Source organism: Hevea brasiliensis, chromosome 11 (assembly GCF_030052815.1).
Source record: "Hevea brasiliensis isolate MT/VB/25A 57/8 chromosome 11, ASM3005281v1, whole genome shotgun sequence".
NCBI classification, from domain to species: domain Eukaryota; kingdom Viridiplantae; phylum Streptophyta; class Magnoliopsida; order Malpighiales; family Euphorbiaceae; genus Hevea; species Hevea brasiliensis.
This window is the reverse complement of record NC_079503.1, coordinates 17,212,675-17,237,193: the sequence shown is the minus strand read 5'-3', so window position 1 is coordinate 17,237,193 and position 24,519 is coordinate 17,212,675. Positions and strand designations below refer to the sequence as shown.

The 24,519-nt window shown below is 26.2% G+C and overlaps 1 protein-coding gene across 2 annotated transcripts; it reads right to left on the bottom strand.

Annotated features, from left to right (window-relative positions):
- Positions 1-4,877: 4,877 nt before the first annotated feature.
- On the bottom strand, positions 4,878-9,842 carry LOC110659295 (palmitoyl-acyl carrier protein thioesterase, chloroplastic). 2 transcript variants are annotated; one of them, XM_021817178.2, is made up of 7 exons: positions 9,550-9,842; positions 8,166-8,785; positions 7,889-8,022; positions 7,078-7,191; positions 6,817-6,988; positions 6,638-6,706; positions 4,878-5,597 (listed from the first exon to the last, which is right to left on the bottom strand). In XM_021817178.2, exons 2-7 carry the CDS (start codon positions 8,661-8,663, stop codon positions 5,328-5,330), a joined length of 1,257 nt encoding a protein of 418 aa, XP_021672870.1. In that variant the 5' UTR covers positions 8,664-8,785; positions 9,550-9,842; the 3' UTR covers positions 4,878-5,327. The 2 variants fall into 2 exon arrangements, with proteins under 2 accessions (XP_021672870.1, XP_021672871.1); XM_021817179.2 differs by having other exon boundaries at positions 9,641-9,842.
- Between the last annotated feature and the right edge of the window lie 14,677 nt (positions 9,843-24,519).

Here is a 24,519-nt window from a genome sequence, read left to right as displayed (position 1 = left end):
GTGATTTTGACTTTGCCTATTAATGAGAGACTTCTACCCATTGCAGTCTTGTGAAGAGAGAGAGGCTTTAGCATAAGTTAAAGAAAGGGCACAGTCGAAGAGGAGAGGTTTATTGTCCACTGTAGTTCCATAAAGGGAAAGAGGTATCGGCCTAAAGTGGAGAATGACATAGAATTCAAGATAAAAGAATTTTTATCCATTGATAAGGGGCTCTTACCTATGTAATAGAAGGCACTTTTATGGCATATAATGTAATTAAAGTATTGATTATATTGGATTATGTTTAAAGGAAACTAAGAGGGACTAATTAATATATTTATTATAAGCAACTTTGTGAGGGTTCTCTTAGGTGTAATTTGGATGATGGGTTATGTTTGACCTTGTAATTGATAATTTATTTTATTTATGGTAGAAGATGGCATATCCATGGATATAGCCTTATGTTAAGAGGATGAACCATGAAAATATTATTTTTGTAGTTATTTACTTTGTTTCTTTATAATTTACCTGCTTTTACAGTGAACAATATGTGGTATTAGAGCTATGGGATGATACAAATGAGTTTAGTTGAAAGTGGAGCTGCTATGACATGCAGAAGTCACACATGTAACAATGGTGATGTAAGCTCAAAGTCGTGGAGAGTCAAAATTAAGGTGGAGCTCTTGATGCAAAATGAAGAAAGTTGATAGCGTGTAAATTTTTGAAGAAAGAAGTAAGTTACACCAAAAATGAAAATTGAAGAGTTGAAGATTTTAAGGATGTCAAGCTTAAGCATGGAGATTTGATAATTGAATACAATAAAAAAATTTGAGGTATTCAATGGTTGATGAATTTTGAGTCAAGATAGACATTGTCAGATTTGTAACTTATAATTCTTGTAAGATTTGAAGATATCTTTTTCTAATTTGAATAGGGGAAATATTATTCATGACGATGGAGGAATATTTTCTTATGTGGAGTATAACTCTTATTTTAGTGTTATTCCTAAATTGAGTTGAATTCCTAATTAAATTAGAATTATAAGAACTAAAACTATAAATAAAAGTATGATGGAGAGGTTATTTGACTTTGTCCATTGATGAAAGACTCCTACACATTATAGTCCATGGAGAGAGAGAGGCTTTGACATAAGGTAAAGAAATGACATAGTCGAAGAGAAAGACACTATTGTCTATTGTAGTCCAATGGAATGAAAGAGGTTTCGGCTTAAGATGAAGAAAGGGCATAGTCCAAGAGGAATACACTATTATCTATTGTAGTCTCATGAAGGGAAAGATACATTTGCCTAGGGTGAAGAAATGGCATAAGATTCAAGATGAATGAATTCTTATCCATTTTTTATAGGGCTCTTACCCATGTTGTTGAAAGCTCCTTTATAGTGTATAATGCAATCAAAGTAACAAGTATATTAGATTATATTTAAAGAAAACTGAGAGGCACTAACTAATGAATTTATTATTAGCAGTTTTATGAAAATTATCTTGGATGTAATTAGAATGATTGGTAATATAGTTTTAAGCTTATAATTGATGATTTATTTTATTGATTATAAAAGATAACATACTCGTAGATATAGCCTTATGTTAAAAGGATGAACCACATAAATATTATTGTAGTAGTAGTATTTTTTGCTTATTTGTAGTTTGCACACTTCCGTTATGCACAACAAATATGCTTACATTTTATTACTCGCAAGTTTATCCTAAATTCAACGAAGTCTATCTTGTGAACCGAATATTTTTCAATTTTCACAAGACTCAATCTGCATAAAACTTACCATCCTAGCCAGCACATAAAAATAGTATATACTCATACTTCTTCTTCCTCATTGCAAACATCATGCATAAAAATAGTAAAAAAATTAGACTCTAATAAAAGAGGTTAGATTTCAAATGAGGTCTTAATTTAAAAGAAACAGTAACAAAACAAATTTAAATGCACCTTGCTCCAATTTCATTCAAGAAATTATTTTTATTTTTCTTACTTCACATAAAGAGAGTGATAATCAACTATTTTAAATTGGTCTAAAAGTAGAGAAGGGATTAATTGTTATTTGAAAATAAGCTTAATTTATCCTCTATCCTTTGTAAGAATGTCTGCCTTAGTTCATTTTCAATTTTAGTCCAATTTAACTCTTTTAATTTTTGTTTAGGTTCAAATTGACCCAATGTGCAACTCACTCACCACTTAGTGCGTGAATTACTTTTTTTCATTTTTTAATATTAATTACTTAGTTAATATTTTTAATGTTAATTAAATAATTATAATAAAATAATTTTTTGTATTTAACTTTTTAATATTAATTAATAATATTTTATATTTTTAATTTTATTTGATTATAATTTTCTAATTTTAATTAAGAACACGAAAATATAAAATAATATTTTTTTTATTTTAAATAATTGAAATAAATTATAATCATAATTTTTAATTTTAATTAATTATATGAAAATAAAAATATTTTTTATTATTTTTAAATGTAATTAATTTATTTTTAATTAATTAATGAAAGTATAAAAGTAATATTTTTTCCATACTTTCATTTTAATTAATAATATTAAGTAATATTATTTTTACTATTTAATTTAATTAATCGTAAAAAGTAAAAATAACATTTTAATATTGAAAAATAAAAAATATTAAAATATTAAAATGATACATGTATATCAATTGAGCTAATTTATACTTAAATCAAAAGTAAAAAAAATTAAATTAGATAAAAAATTAAAAATATACTAAATTGGACAATCATAAAAAATATAGGGAGTAAATTGGACTTGTTTCCATTGTTATTTCACCTCATTAAATTTGATTCAGATTGAAATATGAATTTACAATTCAATTTGAAGTCTAATTTATTCTGTTTAAATAATAAATTTAAAAAAATTATTTCAATTATTAAATTGCTTCAATCTAAACCGCCTCGAAATTGAATCGTAACTGAATTCGAATCAGCTTAATATCATATGAGGGATCAAAATCATCGAGAATCGACCCGTATCTTCATTTCAAATTCGTCCGAACTATATATATATAATTAGAAATTGAAGTTGTAAATATTTCTTATCCTTTAAAAATGAAGGCATAATATATGTATTCTTTGAAATCAAGTTCATATTCAAAATTAATTAATAGCATTTGAGGGCGGGTTTTTTGAAAAAAAAAAATCATTAGTTTTAATTAAAATTTAAATTTAAAACCTCACAATTTGAAAAAAAAAAAAAAAAAAAACGTTATACTGAAACTTATAATACAAACAAATGTAGATTATATGGGCTCAAGGGTGGAACTACGTTGCTGCCGATGTAGCATATATGTCCTTAAAGGCGGAACTACGTTGCAATTTCGGACTGTGGCACTCTCAAAAAATTTTAAAATTATAATTTTATTCATAAAGTTTAATATTTTTTAAAAAATTATTTTTATCACCTAAAATATTAGCTATAAATTTTTTTTTTAATTACTATTTTTTTAATATATTTTATTTTATTTTATTTTAATCGATGTAAAATTTATTTATATTTTTATATTATTTAATTTTATATTTCTTAATATTTATTTTTAATTCCCAGGGGTAATTAGAATTTCAAGTATGGGCTTGCATGAAGATTCACAAGTAGGAAATGGATTTGGATATGAACGGTTGTGTTGAATTTCGAGCACTGTAGTTCACGAGCGTGTTTGGTCCACTTTCGAATACAAAACTGAGGGCAAAATGGTAAAACAGATGTGAACACTGAATCGAATTATCAAATGGGATTAATGTAATTTAAAATTTTGATTCAGTTTTTTAGAAAACTCAGTCTATTTAATTTTAATCTAAAATTTTAATTTATTTAATTCTGTTTATTTTTATAAGAAAGAAATTATAATAATCGAATTAAACAGAAATAAGTATGTTCAAAATTCTAGTGAACAGTACAGCAGTTTCGGCCCCTGCCAAAATGCCCACAAAGTCCGACCAAAAAAATAATCTCAACATGCCTATACTTAAATAGGTTAAAAAAAAAAATGTCCACTGCTTCTCCCTAATTAGGATTGAAACATTACTAATAAATCTTTTATTTTATCTATTTTTTTTCTTTATTTGTAGATAGATCAAATTTTAAATTATTTTTATTATGTCTATAATTCAGATCAACTTCTAATTAGAATAATTTGGGGAGGGACTTTGAAGTATATTATTGATTGTATTTCTTTTTTTTATTGATTGATTGTATATAGGTGAAATTGCAAATCTGAAATTTTAAAAATTATAAAATTACTGAGACTGTTACCTCTGATCTATTGATTGTCATGTTTATTTGTCAATAATTATTACCTTTTGCTGATCTATTGAAATTAAAAACTGGTCCCTTTTTGCGATGGCTTCTCTTGTAAATTCATTCCTTATTGATTAATTGTTGACCCAAAAAACTACAAACCTATTTATCATCAAATTTTAGAATTGACAGACTGAACTAAATTAATTTATATTGATGTGATTTAATTCAATTACTCTCTTTAATTCTATTTGATTAGATTTCTTCTCATTGAGTAAATTTTAATTTTTAAATTTAGTTCTATTCAAATTGAAATAACCAACTAAAAAGTATAGCCGACAAGCATGTGACAGAGACATGTCTCGTCCTCATTTCTCTGCAATATTTTTATGCTCTTATTTTTCGCTACAAAAACCACATTTTATATTTACATATATTGATTTTTTTTTTAAAAAGTACAATATAAAACTTACAACCTATATGATGGGGCGGCTATATAAAACTCGTTCTCAAATAAGATGGAGATATCCATTTCATTCATATTAACTGGACCAGCATTTTCATGCATCAATTAAGTTCACATGCAAAATATAATACCTACAAAACCCAAAACAATAAATGAATCACGAATCCAGCTATGCAATTTCTGTCCATTCCTAAATTAACAAAGGGACTAAAAAAAAATTGCCGCAAATATACATGTGTTGCCCAATTGAAGGAGGACATAATCCACGCAGCCATATAACAAATACTAGGAACCAAGTTGAACAGGCTGTGTTGGTAAGTAAAGAGAGCTCTCCCCTAGAATATTACTGCACTCTTCACTTTAATGGAAAGCGAGAGAGAGAGAGAGAGAGAGAGTTCTCAACAAGAACTAATTACATGAGCTTACAACTTCCCTTTTTTCCCAAGAAAGCAATATATATATATATATATATATATATATATATATAAAGAAGAAACATATAACTCAAAGAACTGAACAAAAGGACGATTCTACACAGGCATTGTGACATAAGGAGATAAATGCCACTCCAGTCAACAAAGAAGAACTGAATCTGATCCCTAAGCATTTTCAGCAGGTATCTGACCCATAACACAAAAGTTGCTAGCGTGCTTGGGCCTCCACTTAGTTCTTCCCCTCACTATCTCAGCACTATCCTCTAGTCGAAGCAAATGCTGGCACTCAATCTCACCAGCATTTGCTAAATTTCCTATCCCACTGCCAGAGACAGCAGTCAGAGACTGCAACACACTGTCCCTTCCACACTCCCTCCTATACTCCAGAGTGATGGCAGACAGTTCATGACTCTCCAGGATCGGCAGCGGAGCACTCTGCAAGAAAACCCACCATAAGGTGAAAAAATCATCCACACTTGCACAGAAAAAGAAAAAAAAAGTGTAAAAGTGCATGTTCATGTGTGGTATAAAATTCCTGCTTAATTCCAGGCCGCTGTTAATTAAGCATGTAAACAAATAAAGGGACAATGTGCCAATTGATACCTAACTACTATTCATTTCTCTTTTATTCTTCCAGACTTCCACATGCATACATCCATGAAATTTAGATGGCCATGGTTTCACACTGATTTTTTTTTTTTTTTTCATACGCCACAGCAATCCAATTATTATTTTCTGATTTTTTGAACAAAACATCAATCTACATTTGCGTTCGGATTGGAATTTTGATTCAATTGCAGACTGGGAATTTGAGTGCCCTCCTCCCACTATGTACTTTGTTCAAGCTAGGCCAAAAATATAAAATGATCCTTTAAAACAGCACTGCCATGTGGGTTGACAACAGATGGTCTACTTTACATCAACAAGACCAGCTAAGATGTTAAAGCAAACAAGCTAAAAGATAAAATGATATGTGGCTTGTATCATGAGACAATCATTGAACTTGAAAAAATTAAACATCAGTCTTATCCAGTCCAGCTGTTAATTAAAGATCAAGCAATTGACTATTTCAGAATATTTAAAAGAAAGAAAGAAAGAAAGAAAAGAGATACAGAAGTCATGGCATAGCATAACAGATTGCTGGATGTCAAAATTTGTTACATTAAGAGGTTTGCTTGAGGTTTTGACAACAATTAAACTTAAATCTTTTTTCAAATTATTTGTTAGTACCATTATGCAATACAAACAATTATTTAAAACATGTAGGTAAATTTGCCATCCTCCCATAAATTATATGATTGAGGTGAAAACAAATTTATCAAGGACTCCAAAATCAGCAAAATGACAAAAATAAATAATTTGAAATGATTGAATGAGAATATCAGTTAACATGCTGTTATACCAGCTACTACTACTAATGCAAACAAAACAGGGGAAGGCATTAAAATTGGAATTTTCTAGGTCAAAAAATCTACCTCAAGGATCCAGCCAATGTACTTGACATTGTTAACATGCTGGTTGATATCTAAATCACTCCATCTAGGCTGCAAAGCAGATAGTTTATATCATCATGAGAACAGCAGGTGAGCAATAATTATAAGCCATAACACTTTCAGTAAATATAACTATTAATATTTTGGTAAGTCTCACTCACAGTTAAACCTTTGAGAACATAGTCTGCAGTGTTTTCATCAAGCTTTGGCAATTTTCTGCTATCCTCATCTACAACAAGATCAGAATTCAAAAAGTAAGGCTCTATTTCCCCTCGAACTTCTTCTGGAATTTTAGATAACCTTCTTGTCAGTTTATTCATCATCACCCACACACTGTCAATATTAAATGTGCCAAATTAATTAGTCATCAGAAAAAAAAAAAGCTGCAAAAGGTATGAAATTCCAAGGAAATGAAAATCCACCTGGAGGCTCTTGTTAGAGTTTCACCAGTTTTACTGTCACGTACAAGCCAATCACGCCGCATACCATTCTTTCCAGATGCACTCACCCAAGTATCTACTTGAACGACATCACCCCTGCAATACAAAAAAATTCAGCCAATCAAAACTCTGGTCATCACAACCATGATCATCCAAACTTGCACCATATCCAAATATAATCAGGACACAAAAGCACTAGGTTCAGAAAACATCTAGCATTTATGCCAAAATCTTTCTTCAAGTAAGAGAGCACATAAGCAGCCATCTATTATGAAAACAACCAAGGATCTAGTCACAAACAATCATGAATAACTGAATTGTGGGCTGCATCTAGGCACATGCTAGATTCAATGTTTTTTCATGGCAATCATCAACGTGTTGCCTAACCAGAAATTCTGAATTTCCTTTTATCAAACTGCTATAGCTGGGAAATTTCTGCTTTTCAACCAATGCTTGTAATGCCTATTATTAAGTGCAGCTTCCAAGGAATTTTGAAGAAACAATAAAACCTAAAAGAAATTAAAAATTAAAGACGCAGGTCAGCCTATTTTAAAACTTCACATTCCAACTTGGAGGTCTTGAGTTCAAACAACAACAAATGAAGTAAGGGTTTGAAGGATGGACAATGAAAGCCCAAAGAATTTTCATATGAAAGACAAACAAATTACCATTAACCAAATTTCAAGACAAAATGTAGGCAGACATAATCGTCAAAAAGCCAGAAATTACAGAAACATCAATTGATTATTTTAAGGAAAACATGGAAAACAATGTAAATTGGATCATGGCTTACCATGTTGGGTAACGATCCACCAGGACCTGCATACGTGTGACCACCCATATCAGGTTCCTTTTACTCATCTCTGGTGTTGAACCAAATCCATCAACAAGAAGTCCAGCAGTCTTAACATGATTGAGAGCCGTTTCCTGCAACCAAATAAATCAAAGTGAACAATTCACACTTACTAGGAAAATAACTAATACTTTGCCTTTTTCATATATTGCTAGCTACATAATTTTGTAATCACTAAATCTTCACGCACAAGGATAAAACTAAATACACAACATACTTGTAAATGATTCATCAACGTCTCTATAGATGCTGTACGATCAGCACCAATTTCATAAGATCTGATGGAGAAGTTCTGGCGAAACACAAGCCCATCTTGAACAATTCTACCTAGGCCAAATGGGTCAATAAGCATGTCAGGTCGCCTTGGTTTCCAGTCAAGCATCATCCACTGCTTCTCTGCTGCCAAAAATATAGTTGTAATAGCAGCAAGAAGCATGCTCCAATCAGGTAATTGGTTGATAAAGGTCCTAGGGGGTGGTGACGGCACGTCATCTTCATTCTTCACATTTTCCACAGATGTTGTGAACCCTGCTGTGGAACCATTTATTTTTGGAGGGGCTTGGGCATTTGCCTTGACCAGCAAGCCCCCAGAAGCAGCAGATTTGGATTTTATTCCACTTAAACTAGCAGGTCCACTGCCAATCTTGATGGACTTGGCAACTGCAGATGAAGAGGGAACTGGAAAGAACGACGAAGTAGCAGCAGTAGCAACCATACTGTAACTGAAGATTGGATGAACCAGCAGTCGTCCGACAGCTATTTGATAAGAATTTGACAAGAAGGACGAGCAAGTTTCAGAATCTTATTATGTTTCCCGCAATCTACAGAAATATGCTTCTGCATCACAAATGACCCCTAATCAGAAAAATCTCATTATTGAATGAATGAACGACAAAATCATATGATAACAGCTAGATTCCATATTACAGATTCTGCTTAAAGCAAAGTATAACCCTTTATTCAATAGCTGCAGTCAGCTTTTTGATATCATGAATAAAAAAATCGCAAACAAATAAACAATTAAAACTATAGCTACTTCGGGGAAAGGTTAGCAAATGAAAAAAAAAAAGAAAAAAAAAAAATATATATATATATATATAAGAAAAGAAATCTACTTTCCCATCGGGCTAAGACGCGGCAATTTGAATCTAGCATAAAATACATCAAAAACAGTGTTCATTCTCCGACCCCAAAAGGAAAAGCAGAATAATTTAGAGGCGTGACAGAATCCATTAAGCAAGAGAATTATGGGTTTACGCGCATTGGCAGTTAAAGAATTACAAAATCATAAAGACCCAGGAAAAAACAAAAACACAGCAGATCTGACCATAGAAGGAAAAAAATCCAAAACATTAAGTAACTCTACACCACATACAAAAAGTAAAATAAAGAAAGTGGAGCTCTCATGCAGTGTTTGGTTGCTGAGAAAACGCACGATGGAGGACAGAAATTTGAAATTTTCAAATCTCAGATCTCTCCAGCCAACCCAACCTAAACACATCCATTTCAGTGCCTCATTACCTCAGGTTTTTCAAAATCCAAAATCAAAACCGAAACCTCAAACCGGATCAAAGATGAAATTGAGAGAAAAGAAAACTTACTCCAGCAAGCGAGAGAGAGAGAGAGAGAGAGCGGGAGGCAGCTCAACAAACAAGAGAAAAGTAATAAAAGGCAGAAAAGACAAGGGCTAACGCGTCATTTCATATCCGCAAACTTCTCCCATATTCTTCTAGGACTCGCAGATCTCTTTTTCACGTTGCCTTCCTCTCTTTTTTTTTTTTTTCCTTTTTTTTTTTTTTTGAAGCTTCCTTTGTAGCTTTCCGAAAACGCCCAAACTTCGCCAGGAGAGAACAAGAGAGAGACGATGTTAAATGTTTGTGAATTGGCAGTGAATTGGAGAGGCCAGCGAGTGCAATTTAAAGTGTACACTTGGCTGGCCACCTCCCGCCTCTCATTCAAAGTTCCATTTCGCCAACATTTCTCTTCTCTTAATTACGTTTTTGCCACCTTTCATTTATTTCCCTCTAAGCCTAAACTAAATCCTTACTCACATAATTGCCAGCAAATACTGTTGATTAGTGACGTATAAATTACCTTAAAGTTAGCTATAATTATAGTATTAATTTATTATAATTTTGAATATAATTTTAAAATAATATAATATTGTGACTCAAATTGATAATAATGAATTTCAATTCTTTCTTATTAAAATTAATCATGATTTAAGTTCGAATAAGAATTAATTTGATCAAATTTGAAATCCAAATTAATCAATAATTCTCTTAAACTCGGTCATTGGTCTGATCAGAATCGCTTGGAGTCGATCAAGGTCCTTTCATCTCTTGAACTGAATTGGAGTTATGATTCGGCTCAATAGTCTAATTCAAAACATGAAACAAAAAATTAAGAATTTATTTCAATTATTAAATTGCATCAATTCATATTGAATCGAAATTCTCAGATTAAAAAAAAATATATTCAATCGAAATTAGAATCATGAGAAATCAAATCAGTAGGGGATTGGTCCCTAATCCGGTTCAAATTAGTTGCATGATAAGTCAGAATCAGCCCATAATAAACCTTGCTTTTTTATAGATCAAAATTTGATTTTGTTGAAAATTACAGCATAATTATTTAAAAATTATGAATTACCAAGTTGAAAAAGAAAAACGTGTCCTTAAAATTACTTGCAAAAGAGATTTATAATAGAATAAATCGAATCGAATCACTATAACTTGGTAATTTAGTTTGATTTTTAGGTAATTAGGTATGGTTCGATTTTATATTTTAAAATTTCAATTATTTTAATTTGGTTCGATTTTTAGAGAGAAAAATCAATTGAACAGAACCAAAATCAATTGCTTTATTAATTTTTAAATTACTTTATTTTTATAAAAAATTTATGTATTATATATATTTTTACATATATAAATTATATATTTCATTGATTAATGGTTATTAGGTTCAAATCAAGATAAAAATTATATCAAATAACTTGAAAATCAATTATAAATAAAAAAAATCCATCAAAAGCCCAAAAACCAATCGATTCGAATTGAATCAAAGCAAATTAGAAAAATTTAGTTCTATTCGATTTTTCATGCCTTTCAATTTAGTTTGATTTTTAAAATATGATAATTCGGTTTTTAATGATTCAATTCAATTTGATTTAAACCGAATACTCAACTCCTAGGTGTAAGAGTTATTTGCTCCATTTATTAAGTTTTGTTAACCTGGTCTCCTAAGATTAATATTTAATCCCTAAAAAAGGTTAAATGCAAAGGAGATTAAAAGTTAACCTATGATTATAGCATCAATGACCCATATACCTTATGTTAATCTCGTATCAAATGCCCCATAAGCATAAAAAAGAAATTATAAAATTATTAAATTAAAATGTCTTAATAGCCTGCTTAATTAAGGAATGTTGACTAGTATTATAGAGTGATTGAGATATATATTGGAAGAGATTTTGTATTTTATCTTTTGGTAAGTCATTAATTTTAATTACACGTGCTCAGCTATTTAATTTTCTTTTTGCCTAACATGTTTGCCTTTCTTTTTCTTAGCCTTTGACAATGCTTGCTTGGCTGCTATATATTCAAATGGCAATGTGCAATACACTCACCATCCCCAAACAAAGGAAGAAAAATGTTTTATTCTCTTTTCAAGCACTTTTCTTGGCTGGCTTTGGTATAGTAAATAAATGTTTAATTTCATTTAAATTTTTTTACTTAAAGTTGAACCTTAATTTATATGTTTGGAACACACCTTGAATATTTTAATTATTTTAAAAATTTTAAATTCAAATTTTCATTAAAATTAAATAAATAAAAAATTATTTTAAATATGTCATATTTATCTAATTTAAAGACATTAAAATTCCTCAACAGCTAAACACAATAATTTCATGTGAAAAAAATTACAGTGAGATTATGAAATCTACATATCAAAATCATTCAAAGGGATCTTCTATCCCATATTTAAGTTTATTTTATCATAATTATAATGGAAAGAGACCTAAATCAAAAAAGAAAAGGTGAGAAAATTCTATGGAATGTGAAAGGCTACATCTAATGTATAGTTTTAAATTATATAAAGCTAGTATCTTTAATTTTATCTTATATTTCAAATTTCAATAATTATATATTTTAAGATAAAAATATTAAGTTAAACATAATCTAATGGCATTAATTATAATTATAATTAAGAAAATAAATTAAAGTGAAATTTAAAATTATTACTTATTAATTACGTCAAATGTCAATTAATGTTGAAACTAAATGCCAAATTTTATCTAAAAGTTGTGAGTCATTGGCTTTCATATATATATATATATATATATATTAAAATTTATTAAAAAATATAATTTTTTTTACCATAAAAAAACCTTTAAATATAGATATATATAATTTATTAAAAATTAAATTTCAAATGTTCTACTTTTTTTGTAAATTCTAAATATTTTGTATTTTCAAACAAAATTATTATCTAAACATTATCTAATAGTATCTTTGATTTTATCTTAGATTTTAAATTTCAATAATTATATATTTTAACATACAATTATTTAGCTAAACATAATTTAGTGGTATTAATTATAATTATAATTACAAAAAGATAAATTAAAGTGAAATTTAAAATTATTATTTATATATTATGTCAAATGTCAATTAATGGTAAAGTATAGTATCAAATTTTAGTGAAAAGTTGTGAGTCCTTAGCTTTCACACACACATATACAAAATAATTTGTGATATACAAAACCAATTTACAGTATTTTATTCTCACATAATAAACTAAAAATATAAAAGAAAAACTCTTGTAAATTTAGATTTTAAAAATTATATATATATATATATATATATATATATATATATATATATATATATATATATATATATATATATATATATATATATATACCATCAAAACCTTTAGATATAGATATATATAATTTATTAAAATATTAAATTTCAAAAATTATATCTTTTTAAATTTTAAATATTTTATATTTTTAAATAAAATTATTATTTAAACATTATCTAATAGATAATGGTATCTTTGAGTTTATCTTATATTTAAATTTCATTGATTATATATTTTAAGATAAAATTATTCAGTTAAATATAATCTAATAATATTAATTATAATTAAAAAAATAAAATAAAGTGAAATTTAAATTTATTTATATATTTTAAGATAAAATTATTCAATTAAATATAATCTAATAATATTAATTATAATTAAAAAAATAAAATAAAGTGAAATTTAAATTTATTATTTATTAATTACGTCAAATGTTAATTAATGGTGAAACAAGTGTTAACTTTTAGTTAAAAGTTGTGAATCCTTAACTCTCATAAATCGGTTACAAATAGAAATTAAAATTCGAATTATTGTTAAAATAATTAAATTTAAAAAATAAAATTTTTTTATTAAAAATTATCAATTTGTAATAGTAAACGATTTTGGAACTGATATATAATTGATTGAAAATAAATTAGTGGCTTTAATTTTTTTAATTTTATAACTGTTTTGTAAGTCAATTGCTGTTTATAACTAATTTAGTAATTAATTATTGGTTGCAATTAGTTACTAATTTAAAAAAAATAATAAAAAATTAAATTTTCAAATAATAAATAAAAATTCTCATAAATAAATTATTCTCAAAATTACTAAAATAATAATTTGTTAATGGCAAATTATTCTAAAAGTTACTAAAATGATAATTTATTAATGAAAAATTAGTACTACAAAATTAATATAAAAATATTATAAAAAACAAATTACTAATAATAATTATTAATCAAAATAATAAAAAAGTTAAATATAAAAATATATTTATAAGACGAATTAGTAAAAAAATTTACATATATAAATATTATAACAAAAAAATTAATTAGTACTAAAAACTAGAACTACAAATAATTTACTAACAAAAATATATTAACAAAAAATAAATTATAATAAAAAATAAATTAAATAAAAATATAAGAAAGAAAATAGATGATGAAAAAGAAAATATTAATAAAAAATAAAAAAAAGATAAAAAAAGAGAATAAATGACAAAAAAATAAATGAAAAAGAAAAAGTTTGATAAGGAAGGAAAATGAAAAAGAAAATTATATTTAAGAAGAAAATAGATGATAAAGAAAAATATTATAAAGAAAATATATTAGAAATAAAAAGATGATGAATAAAATAGATAACAAAGAAAAAGATAAAAAAATGTGAAAAAAGTGATTAAAAAAATAAGTAGTGATTTATATAAATTAATTAGTCATTAATTTTAGTAATAAATTGTCCGTTGCTAATTTTTTAAAAAAAATTAGACAAAAATTTTAAGAAAAAATTTTATAATTGATTTACAATTAGTTATAAAAATTAATTATTATTAGTAACTGATTTGCAAATCAATCATAAATTAGGAAAAAGAAAACAAAACAAAAAAATTTGAGCTCAAATTTTTGGAAGGAAAATTTTGTAACTAATTCCCTATTAGTTATAAAATCTATTTTATTCTATTGTAAAAATCAATTACTGTTCCTAATCGATTAACAAATCGACTATAAATTAAAAAAAAAAAATTAGATGAGTATTTTTGACGGATAGCAATTAATTATTAATGATTATTAGTAACTAATTTAAATCGGTTACAAAAATTGATTGTTAATAGTAATTGATAAGTAATCGATTGCTAACAAAAACAATAAGGAATCGATTGTAAATTTAAAATTTTTTTAAAAAATTCTAAATTTAACAATTGATTCGCAACCGACTTAAATCAATTATTAATAGCAATAAATTTTTATAACATATTATAAATTGATGGTTAAATTTAAGATTCAATTAAAATAACTATTTAATTTAGTAATTAATTTTTAAATTAATTGTTAAATTTTTAAAAATTAAATATTTTATTAAAAAAATAAAAATCGGAAATCATAAAATTGGTGGTAATCAAATTTAATCAGGCCTAAAACTGATTATTATTTTTTTAATAATAAAAGTATATAAGCTTACTTTTTATAATATTTTTTTAGACACTATTATCTCATCATTAACTATCAATGGTCCCGCTAAAAGAAATTAGTGGCAGAGTTTGACCATAATAGTTGGATCGGCCAAACAGAATTAAAAAATAATTTATTAATTATTTATATTCACTCATAATTAAAAAATTTTACATTTATACATTCTTAAAATATATTGTATAAAATTATTTTTATTCTAAACTATTAGATGTGAAAAATAATAAAAAATTAAATTTATTAAGTTATTAATTTTATCTATTTTATTCACTAATTTACTAAATAAGTTATAAAACATATTTTAGAATAAAGTAAAAATAAATAAAATTAAACATTTTATTTTAAATTAAAAATATTTGATAAATAAAAAATATTTATTAACTAAATTAATATTAGTAATAAATAATATTTAATTATAATTTATACTTACTAATTAGATTAAAAATTTCTAATAAATAAATTTTTATATATTGTATAAATTTTTATATTTGAAAATAATTTTAAAAGTTTATCTTTAACAATTATATATATTATATATATATATATATATATATATATATATATATATATATATATATTCTTTCTACAGATTTTTTAACTCTAATTTTAATTTGAGACTGCTATTTTTTTATTTACTTTTAATAAATTTACAACTTTTTTCTTCTAATAATAGATTTGCTTTTCCTTTTCTTATTTCTCTCATTTTAAAGAACTAGTTTTTCTAATAACGTGACGTTATACTCTTTATTTATACTTGTAATTTAATTTTCTTTATATATAATTTTAGAAATTTTTTTATATTAATTAACGAATAAATCTTAAAATATTCTTTTTTTATTTTCTTAAGAATTATTATATTAAATAAAAAAAATTAAGAAATCTCTAAATTAATTAATGCAATAAAATATATACATATATATACTATCAATCGACATAAACATATATGAACATAATCACCCCATATTCTAGTAATATATAGGATATGTGAATTTGACTTTAATTCTTTATTTATTGTGTATATTTTATAAAACCACAAAAACTTGAAAGGAGTAGTTAGTTATAAAAAAAAAATTATAATTATAATTTATAGAAAATGTTTCAATATAGAATTTTATCTACGTAAGAATAAATAATAAAATTATATATTTAATTAATTTTATTAGATATTATTAAAAAATAAAGATATTTAAGTTTATAGTGGAGTTATATTTTTGTTTCATCTCCATATGGTGTGTAAGCTCAATTCCAATTAAAAATATTCTTTAAAAAATAAAATTTAAATTTAAATAAAAATTACCATAACCAATTAAATTAATTTTTTTTAATAATAACAAATTAGTCACATATTTTGTTTTTTCTTTAAATAATGAATTTTTTATTTTAGTTATTTTTTTACTACATTTTATGTTGAATTGAAGTAAATAAAAGTAGAATAAAAAATTTTAAATTTATATAAACACTAACATATATTTTTTTAAATAATAAAAAAAATTTTCTTCATCTTTAAGATGTAGGAAACAGGGAGGTTTCGAATTCGAATCTCACCAACTTTCAATTTTAAGATAATTCACTTTTATAATAAGAAAAAAGATAGATATCTCCCGTTATATAACACATCAGTTATTAATCGATTCATTGGGCTTTCACTAAATCTAAAAAAATAATAAAAAATTATAAATAATATAAATAATAAATTTTAGACCAACTCAATATTTCCCTTCTCATTTATATATTTATATATATTATAGGTAAGTTATAAATTATTTTATTTTATTTTTTTCTTTTGCATGCAGTTGTATTCTCTACATGGTTGTCTTCTATTCTTTGAAGATATTACTTTTATACTTTCTACTGAAATATGTATATTTAACAAATATTGAGACGTTGGAATAATTTAGGAGCCACACGTAGGGGATAGATAAGTAATATTTTAAAAAATTTACTTTATTTTGTAAGATTATATTTTAATTTTTAATATTAATATTATTAATTGTAAATATTGTATGTCTATTTCATTAATTGAATAATACTTACTTTCATTAAAAAAAGAGAGTACTTTGAGATATTCTAAAGTTTCGTACTTTTGGCATTCAATGCTTATGCTTTCTTTTATTAACCCTTAAGAACTCGTTGACATGGTGTAATAAAATATTTTTTCCTAGTCAAAATATAAGGATAAATTTATAAATAATAATTAAAAAATTAAGCAACTTAATGTAATTTATATCTAGTTCAATAATAAAATAAAAAAATCATATATATATTTTTATTATTTATTTTATATATAACAACAATAATTATATATATAATTTTACTAAATACTTATGATATGTAATTTACAATAAGTTATTGATTACTGATTACTAACTATTAATTAGTAACAGTTATCTACTATTAACTATATCTCTAATATATATAATAGCCATGTCAAACATGCCCATGTGTGAGTGTGTGTGTGTGTGTGTGTTGGGTGAGCATCTCTTTTGTTGGTTCTAAGCTTCAAGTGTCATGGATCTTATTACCAGATTTGTAAACCTCAACTTTCAAATTGAATTTTTATTTTTCCTTATTATATTGGTTAAGTTACGTACCAAAATAGGTTGTTATTAATTTTGAGCAAATGGATAGTCCATCTCCATAAAAAAAGGGATGTAGCTCAACTATATCGCCTTTTATCCTTACCAAGAAAACAATACAACCAATGTGAGTCTAGTTTCATTGGACTTTTCTTTTAAAGAAATAATTTTTTTTGGGAGTATTTCAAATTTCATTACATTTAAATGCACCAAATTTTCAAATTTTAACATAATCTAATTTATGACATTTGTTGTATAAAATGAATATTTGATCACTGAAATTTTAATATAAGAATATGTTAAAGAGAATTTAATTTTTTCTTATAAAATAGTATTAAAAAATATATTTTTTCATTTAATTTTTTTTTAAATTGAAGGATTGAAGATAGAGACTCGAATCTGACTCTATTAAGTGAGTGATATGTATTTAGCTATTAGATGAAGTTAGGTTAAACACATTCAAAATGTATAATTTCATTTAGAAAAATGACAATCGATATAAATAATGGTTAATTTTTTTATTTATTTTTTTTAAATTTAAAAGTTATATATTTGAAAATAATAATAATATTATGAAATTAGAATTTATTAATAATGCTTATTAAAATGGTATTTTGTACATAAGCTTTAAATTGATGGAATAGGGAGACTTCCAGATAAGTGGGCCGGTGAATTAAAAATTAAATGCAAGAGTTGGACAACGGTGCAAAGCACCCAACAAGAATTGGATGATCTGGTGCACATAGAGCAGACATTATGGCTTCAACGGTTTAGAGCAGAGTGGTTTACAGAGGACAATTGTAATACGAAAAATTTGCACATGAAAACAGATGACATGTGATAGAGGGACAATATTGTTGCCTAAAGAATGAATGTGAAGTATAGCAAGAGGGATCATATGAGAATGATATTAAGGTGATTTCCAACTACTATATATATTCATTTCTGAGCTCAGTACCATTTCAGAATAATGACATAATTGAGGCAATCTTTGCTTTTCTGGATGAGGATATAATAAAGTTAGATGGTCTTATTTTGAAGGTTTTTTTTTTTTTTTAATTTTTTTAAAATTAAAATGGGCTTTCCTACACATTTTACGTAATTAATTATGACTTACCTTTCTACTATATTCTTTTATATCCTACTTAATGGACAACCTAAAGGTTTCTTGAATCTTTACCAGGGCATTTACCAAGGGATCCTCTTTAATCTAACTTCAATTCCAACTTATGATCTGTACGTGGAAGATGAAAGCTTGAATGGATTGGAGGTCCTGGTAAATCCAGAAGAGAACATGGATTAGTGATAATCCATGCGCATGCTTAGAAAGAGTTGCTGATAGATTTTGGAAGCGATGCAAAATTGTCCAAGTTAACAGTTGTAAGAACCTACCATTCTCTATACAAGCAAGAGCCATCAAGCTATGAAGAAATTATTTCATGCAATCGTACCGTTGTACATATATTGATTAAAAATCAATTGTTGATTATGAGGCTAGATACATGTGAGTGCTTTCATTTTTCGAACTCTCCAATCTACCATATTTTAATTTTAATAAAATATCTTCAAAGCCCCACCCACTTACTCTCTATACTCTATTTCTCTCACAATCTCATTTACGTTTTTCACACATTCTATTTTATCACGCCATCTTTCTCTCTCTTTCTACCCTTTTTGTCTCTCTCTCTCTCTCTCTCTCACATGCCTCTCTCTCCTTTTTCTTTCTGCCTCTCTCCTTGCTTCTTTCTCTGATCAAAACAGTCTATAAAACTACAACTAAAAGCACAAAGAAAATAACACTAAGATTATGCAAACCACATCCAAATCCACAATAATCAAATATAATATATATATATATATATATATATATATATATATATTTGAAATTTTAAAAAAGGACTTCATCATGTCGTATAAATTCATGTTCTTGAATGCATATAGGGCCAGCCATAGCCTCTTTTGGTGATGGAAATTCGTATGGGTGGCCGCATGGCGCAATTAGGATTGTGGTAGGGTTGACGGAAACTAAAAAGAGAGATGGCAACAAGCAATGCATAATATATCGGACCCTTTTATTGCTTAATTTACCGATAATACTGATAAATATATATATATTTTTAACTAAGCATAATTCTTTCTATGGCCACGTCTTTCATTCTTGCCTCTCTCTTTGGGTTCTGGTTCACAACTGCTTTGAGTAAGACAGAAATCAATTTTTAGATGCAACTTCATTTTCAAGATTTAATTATATGGAAAATAATATATGCAATTTTTTTCCCCACATAGATTGTTTAGACCATTGTCCATCACAAACCTAATTCTCTTTAAACTAATACACCTATTTGATTGCTCCTCTTTTTATCTCCTAATCTCTTTAATAGAAAAATTTTTTACACCCGAATGTATATACTTATTGAATTTATAAATGTCATATTAGCTAAAATTATAGTAGATTCTACATCTAAATATATATATCGATAGTTTTTTATTGACTAGATATATAATCTGTTTGATATTATTATTGAAACTGCTACTGAGAAAAATATATATTTTTTTAAAATATATTAATTAGAGCGTATTAAAAAATTATTTAAAGTTAAAATTCTATTTGTTTCACAAAAAAATAATTTGTATATAGAAAATATTTTTTATGGAAAAAGTTTTCTAAAAAATAAAATATTTTTCATTATTTGATTGTAATATTAAACTATTGGTATGTATTTATGTCATGTATCTATAAATATTTTCATATTTTAATAAGATTATCAAAATCTAAAAAATAGAAAATGACTTCTTCTTTTAAAAGATGAAGTTATTTTTCTTAAAAATATCTTAATTTTCTCTTTGATTAAGAAAATATTTTTTATCGATCCATTTTTCAAAGTGTCCAAGTGCCAAAAATAAATATATGAAAAATATTTTTTAAGAAAATATTTACATGAAATAAAAGGAATCTAAATTTTATAAGTTTTAGTTATTAAAATATTGAAATAACAAAATAGTTTTTTTAGCAACATCTATCTTGTAAATAGTTTTTTATCCTTTTTTTTTTCTCCTTCTTAATGAAAATGAACAAAGAGCTTACCAAGCTAACCATTAATTATTCTAATTGATAATATTAATTTGAATACCTCAAAAACATAGATCTAATTGGACTTCATTGCAATTCATGCAAGACGCACTTCTATTTATAGCCAATATTTTCTATTTCATCCAAGCAGGATCCGAAGTATCTGCCTTATTAGGAGAATGCCTTTTATTATGAGTTATCAACCTACCCTTGGTGATTCGATGGTGCCAAGTATAGTGATTTGACAGTGCCAAGTGGAAGGCCATCACTCAACGGATAAAAGTTACTCTACGGATGACAAGCTAATCTTCCTCAAGAGCTCACATTGATGGGAATTCCAAGAATTTAGGTTGTTTGCCCATTAAAATGATACATGAATTAGGTTCAAATACCTTTTTCTCAAAAAATAATTTTAACTCTTAAATTTCAATGTAAAACTGTCACATAAATGCCTAAGTATAAGTAAGAATACAAGTAAGAGTTGTTGGGATAAACATTCAATTAATTTAATTAAATCCTATATAGTCGTGATAGGATAATAGCCTGTTAGGTAAGTTGGCTTTGCAGTTAATTTCCTCAAATTTTTTGACAAAGAAATTTTTGTATATTGAAGTATTTTGTGATTCAAATCAAACCGCTTCAATGATGTATTTGTTTAACTATACTAATTAAATGGCTAAAATATCACTAATAATTAATTCTTTCTCTTTTTATATTATATAATTCCTTCATTTTATTTGATTGAATATAACATTTATTTGCTAATGAAAATTCAAAAAGCTATTGCCCCATTATTCTATAATAGGTAAAGTATTAAACTACTATTCAATGGAAGACACTCAATTCCTAAAATACAATTTCAAAGGGAAAACCAGTAATAACATAGACATTAATTTGTTTATTTAATTCTATTTAAAACTCAAACTTCACACAATTCTAATATCAATGAATCAGCTAAAGCTCATTGTATAAAATAAGGATTAATTAGATGAAATTTGCATGCACGTAAAGCAAAGTGATAAATTAATTATTTAAAAATTAATGATTTTTTTTAAAGTATACTTATTAAAATTCATTATATATATATATATATATATATATATAAGAACTCAGAGATTAGATACTCAAATCTGACACCTACTGTCTGAGTGACTTTAGCAATTGGATTAAGTTTGGTTGTAGGCAAAGTTTGTTAAATATACAAGTATATTACTAATATTAATTGCATTGGTAATATAATAAATTATATTTTTTATGTGATATTATATCAGTTTTGATGCAATATTATATATTTTAATATATTATTAATAATTTTCAACCTAAAATTAATAATAAATAAATACATTTAATAAATTTTAATTGTACTCATTAAAAGATTGAAAAAAAAAGGTGATAAATTAATTAATAAGGGTGCTCCCAACAACTTGGATGGGTTAGTAAAGGATAGAAAGGAATGGCTTAATTTCATTTTAGTTGTCAGTGACGGAGCTAAAATTTTAGTTTAGGAAATCTAAATAAAATATATGATTTATAAATAAATTATTTATTTAAATATTAATTGAAAGAATTAATTACTTAATAATAATAATAATAATTTTATAAGTATAAAATAAAATTTATATAAAATTACTATTAAATTTATTTAAAATTTTAAAATAATTAAGATTTTATATTTATTAAAATTTAATATAAAAATAAAATTTTTTTAAAATTATCATTAAATCTTTAAAAATTTTTTAAATTTAAGAGGATTCTCTCTTTGGCCCACCCCTAACTCCATCCCTGCTAGTTGTGTGATAGAAAAATTTTTCAACGCACGCATTAAATATAAATGAAAGCATTAATTATTAATACGGAAAACAAAAGCAATGTTGATGTGCATGGGGACAGGGACTGGTGAGACCAACCAACTTATTGGGCTTCTTAATTAGTGAATCTTCAATCTTGTTTTTTGCTTTTCATCAAGGAAAAGAGGGGTCTAACCTTACATGCCCATCCATAAATCCCCGTGTGTAGACCCTTATTTTGTGATGAGTATGTGCATTGAGGCCGTGGGAAACCCGATGATGAAAAATTATATATGACTGTAAGATGTAATTGGAGGCATGGAGCTGAATTATTAATTCCGTGGCATGATCTTGAAAAAAATAAAAATAATAATAAAATTTTGGGGAAATTAATTTAATTAAATTTAAATAAAATTTTATTTTGTTTAAATTTAATATGGGTAGTTCTTAAATGGATCTAATTAAGTTTAATTGGGCTCTATGGGCCTAAGAAAGCCTAGTTAGGAATTTTAAATGGGACCCATTTAATTATTTTCTAAAAATTAAAATAACAAAATATCTCTCTCCTCCTTGACCCCACTCTCTTCCTCACTCCCTATTGGTGCCTTCCATTTTTTCCTGTCTTCCTATTGGTTGAAACACCTCACCCATATCCCAGTCTTATTCGAACTCTGCAATTGTAGTTGTTTAAATCATCTAAACTTTATCATCCTAAGACTCAAAACCCTATCACACCTCTCTCCCAAAACCCTATAAATACCCTACTAGAGAAGAAAAAAAGAGGAGGGAAAAAGAAAAAAAAAAAAAAAGAAAGGAGGATGAAAGGAAAGAGGAAGAGAAAATTCAGAGCTACAGGAAATTTGGAGATATTCAAGACTCTTTGAGTTTTTCCTTATTTTTTCTTTTCTTCAAGAAGATTTTCATACAAGATTTCTGGAAGGTCAGTTTTTGTTGTTTTCTTTTCAAGATTCAAGATCTATGCCACACAATATTTTAATTCTATGCTCTTTGTCTTCAATTTATTTTATACGTTCATATTGATCATGTAATCATGTTTAATTTGAGGGGATACACAACTCTGCACATGTTTAGTTTCTGTCTCTCGTATTTTTATTATTTTTCTTTATTTTCTGAATCTGTAAAAAATTTGTAAAAATTATATTCATATTCTACACGAAATTCCATTAATTTTAGGCTCAAGAATCACTAAAAAAGCTTTAATATTTTGTAAGTTATGGCTGTTTGAAGTTAGGGTTCCTGTAAAATCTGATTTGCAGGATATCCAACTTGTGGAGCCCATATCTCCCTTGTTCCTTAATATTTTTGTGCAAATCTAGTGTCTAAAATTAACTTCAGAATCTTATGAATCTTTTCCAATTGGTTTTGCATTCATATCTTTTGTGGTTAATGAGTTATGAATTTTACAAAAAAGTAGTACGATTCTGTCACTTAGAAGAGTTACGATTTATGTAGATCATTCGGCTAGGGTTTTGTTTGATTTATAAATTTTATGTTATTGTATGATATGTAGGCTATCTTCTGTAATTTTTTTATGATTTTTAGGCATGTTTAACTATTTTTAAAAAATCGAATTTCTTGCTACTGTTAATCTGCCAGAATTTGAAAATTGTATATTTATGCATGTTCTTGTATTTTCTTAGGTTTTAATTGATATTTGATCTATTTTATGTATTCTTTTAATTCAAGAAGTTTTATAAAGTGTTTGGATCATGTTAGAAGACTTAGACCATTAGGTAGTTGTAACTAATTAGGAATCTTAACCCTTTAGGAGACTAGAGTTAGAATCCAATGTAAATTGTTATTAATATTTTCTTTATTTCTTTTATTTTCTTTAGTTCCTTTATTTTTTATTACAAACAAAATTGGTAAGTAGCCCGAAGATAAGTACCAAAGAGGGCATTTGCGTGTAGCTTATATGGAGCTAAACGGGCGTACGCTTGGGATATCATTGCCATACTAGAAGAGAAGACCCTTTTTAAGGGTAGCTTGCCCCAATGGCAATGCATTTACCAACAGGTAAGTAGCTCTAAACTTCTCGAATAACCATTGGCATGAAATTGTAGTAATAATAGAACTTTTATTT

Excerpts from the sequence above, each read along its gene's own strand:
- LOC110659295 (XM_021817178.2), bottom strand. The coding sequence starts at position 8,663 with ATGGTTGCTACTGCTGCTACTTCGTCGTTCTTTCCAGTTCCCTCTTCA. Across the intron at positions 7,192-7,888 it reads GTGGATCGTTACCCAACATG|GGGTGATGTCGTTCAAGTAG; the intron begins GTAAGCCATGAT and ends TTTGTATTGCAG. Across the intron at positions 6,707-6,816 it reads ATGTTCTCAAAGGTTTAACT|CCTAGATGGAGTGATTTAGA; the intron begins GTGAGTGAGACT and ends TCTGCTTTGCAG.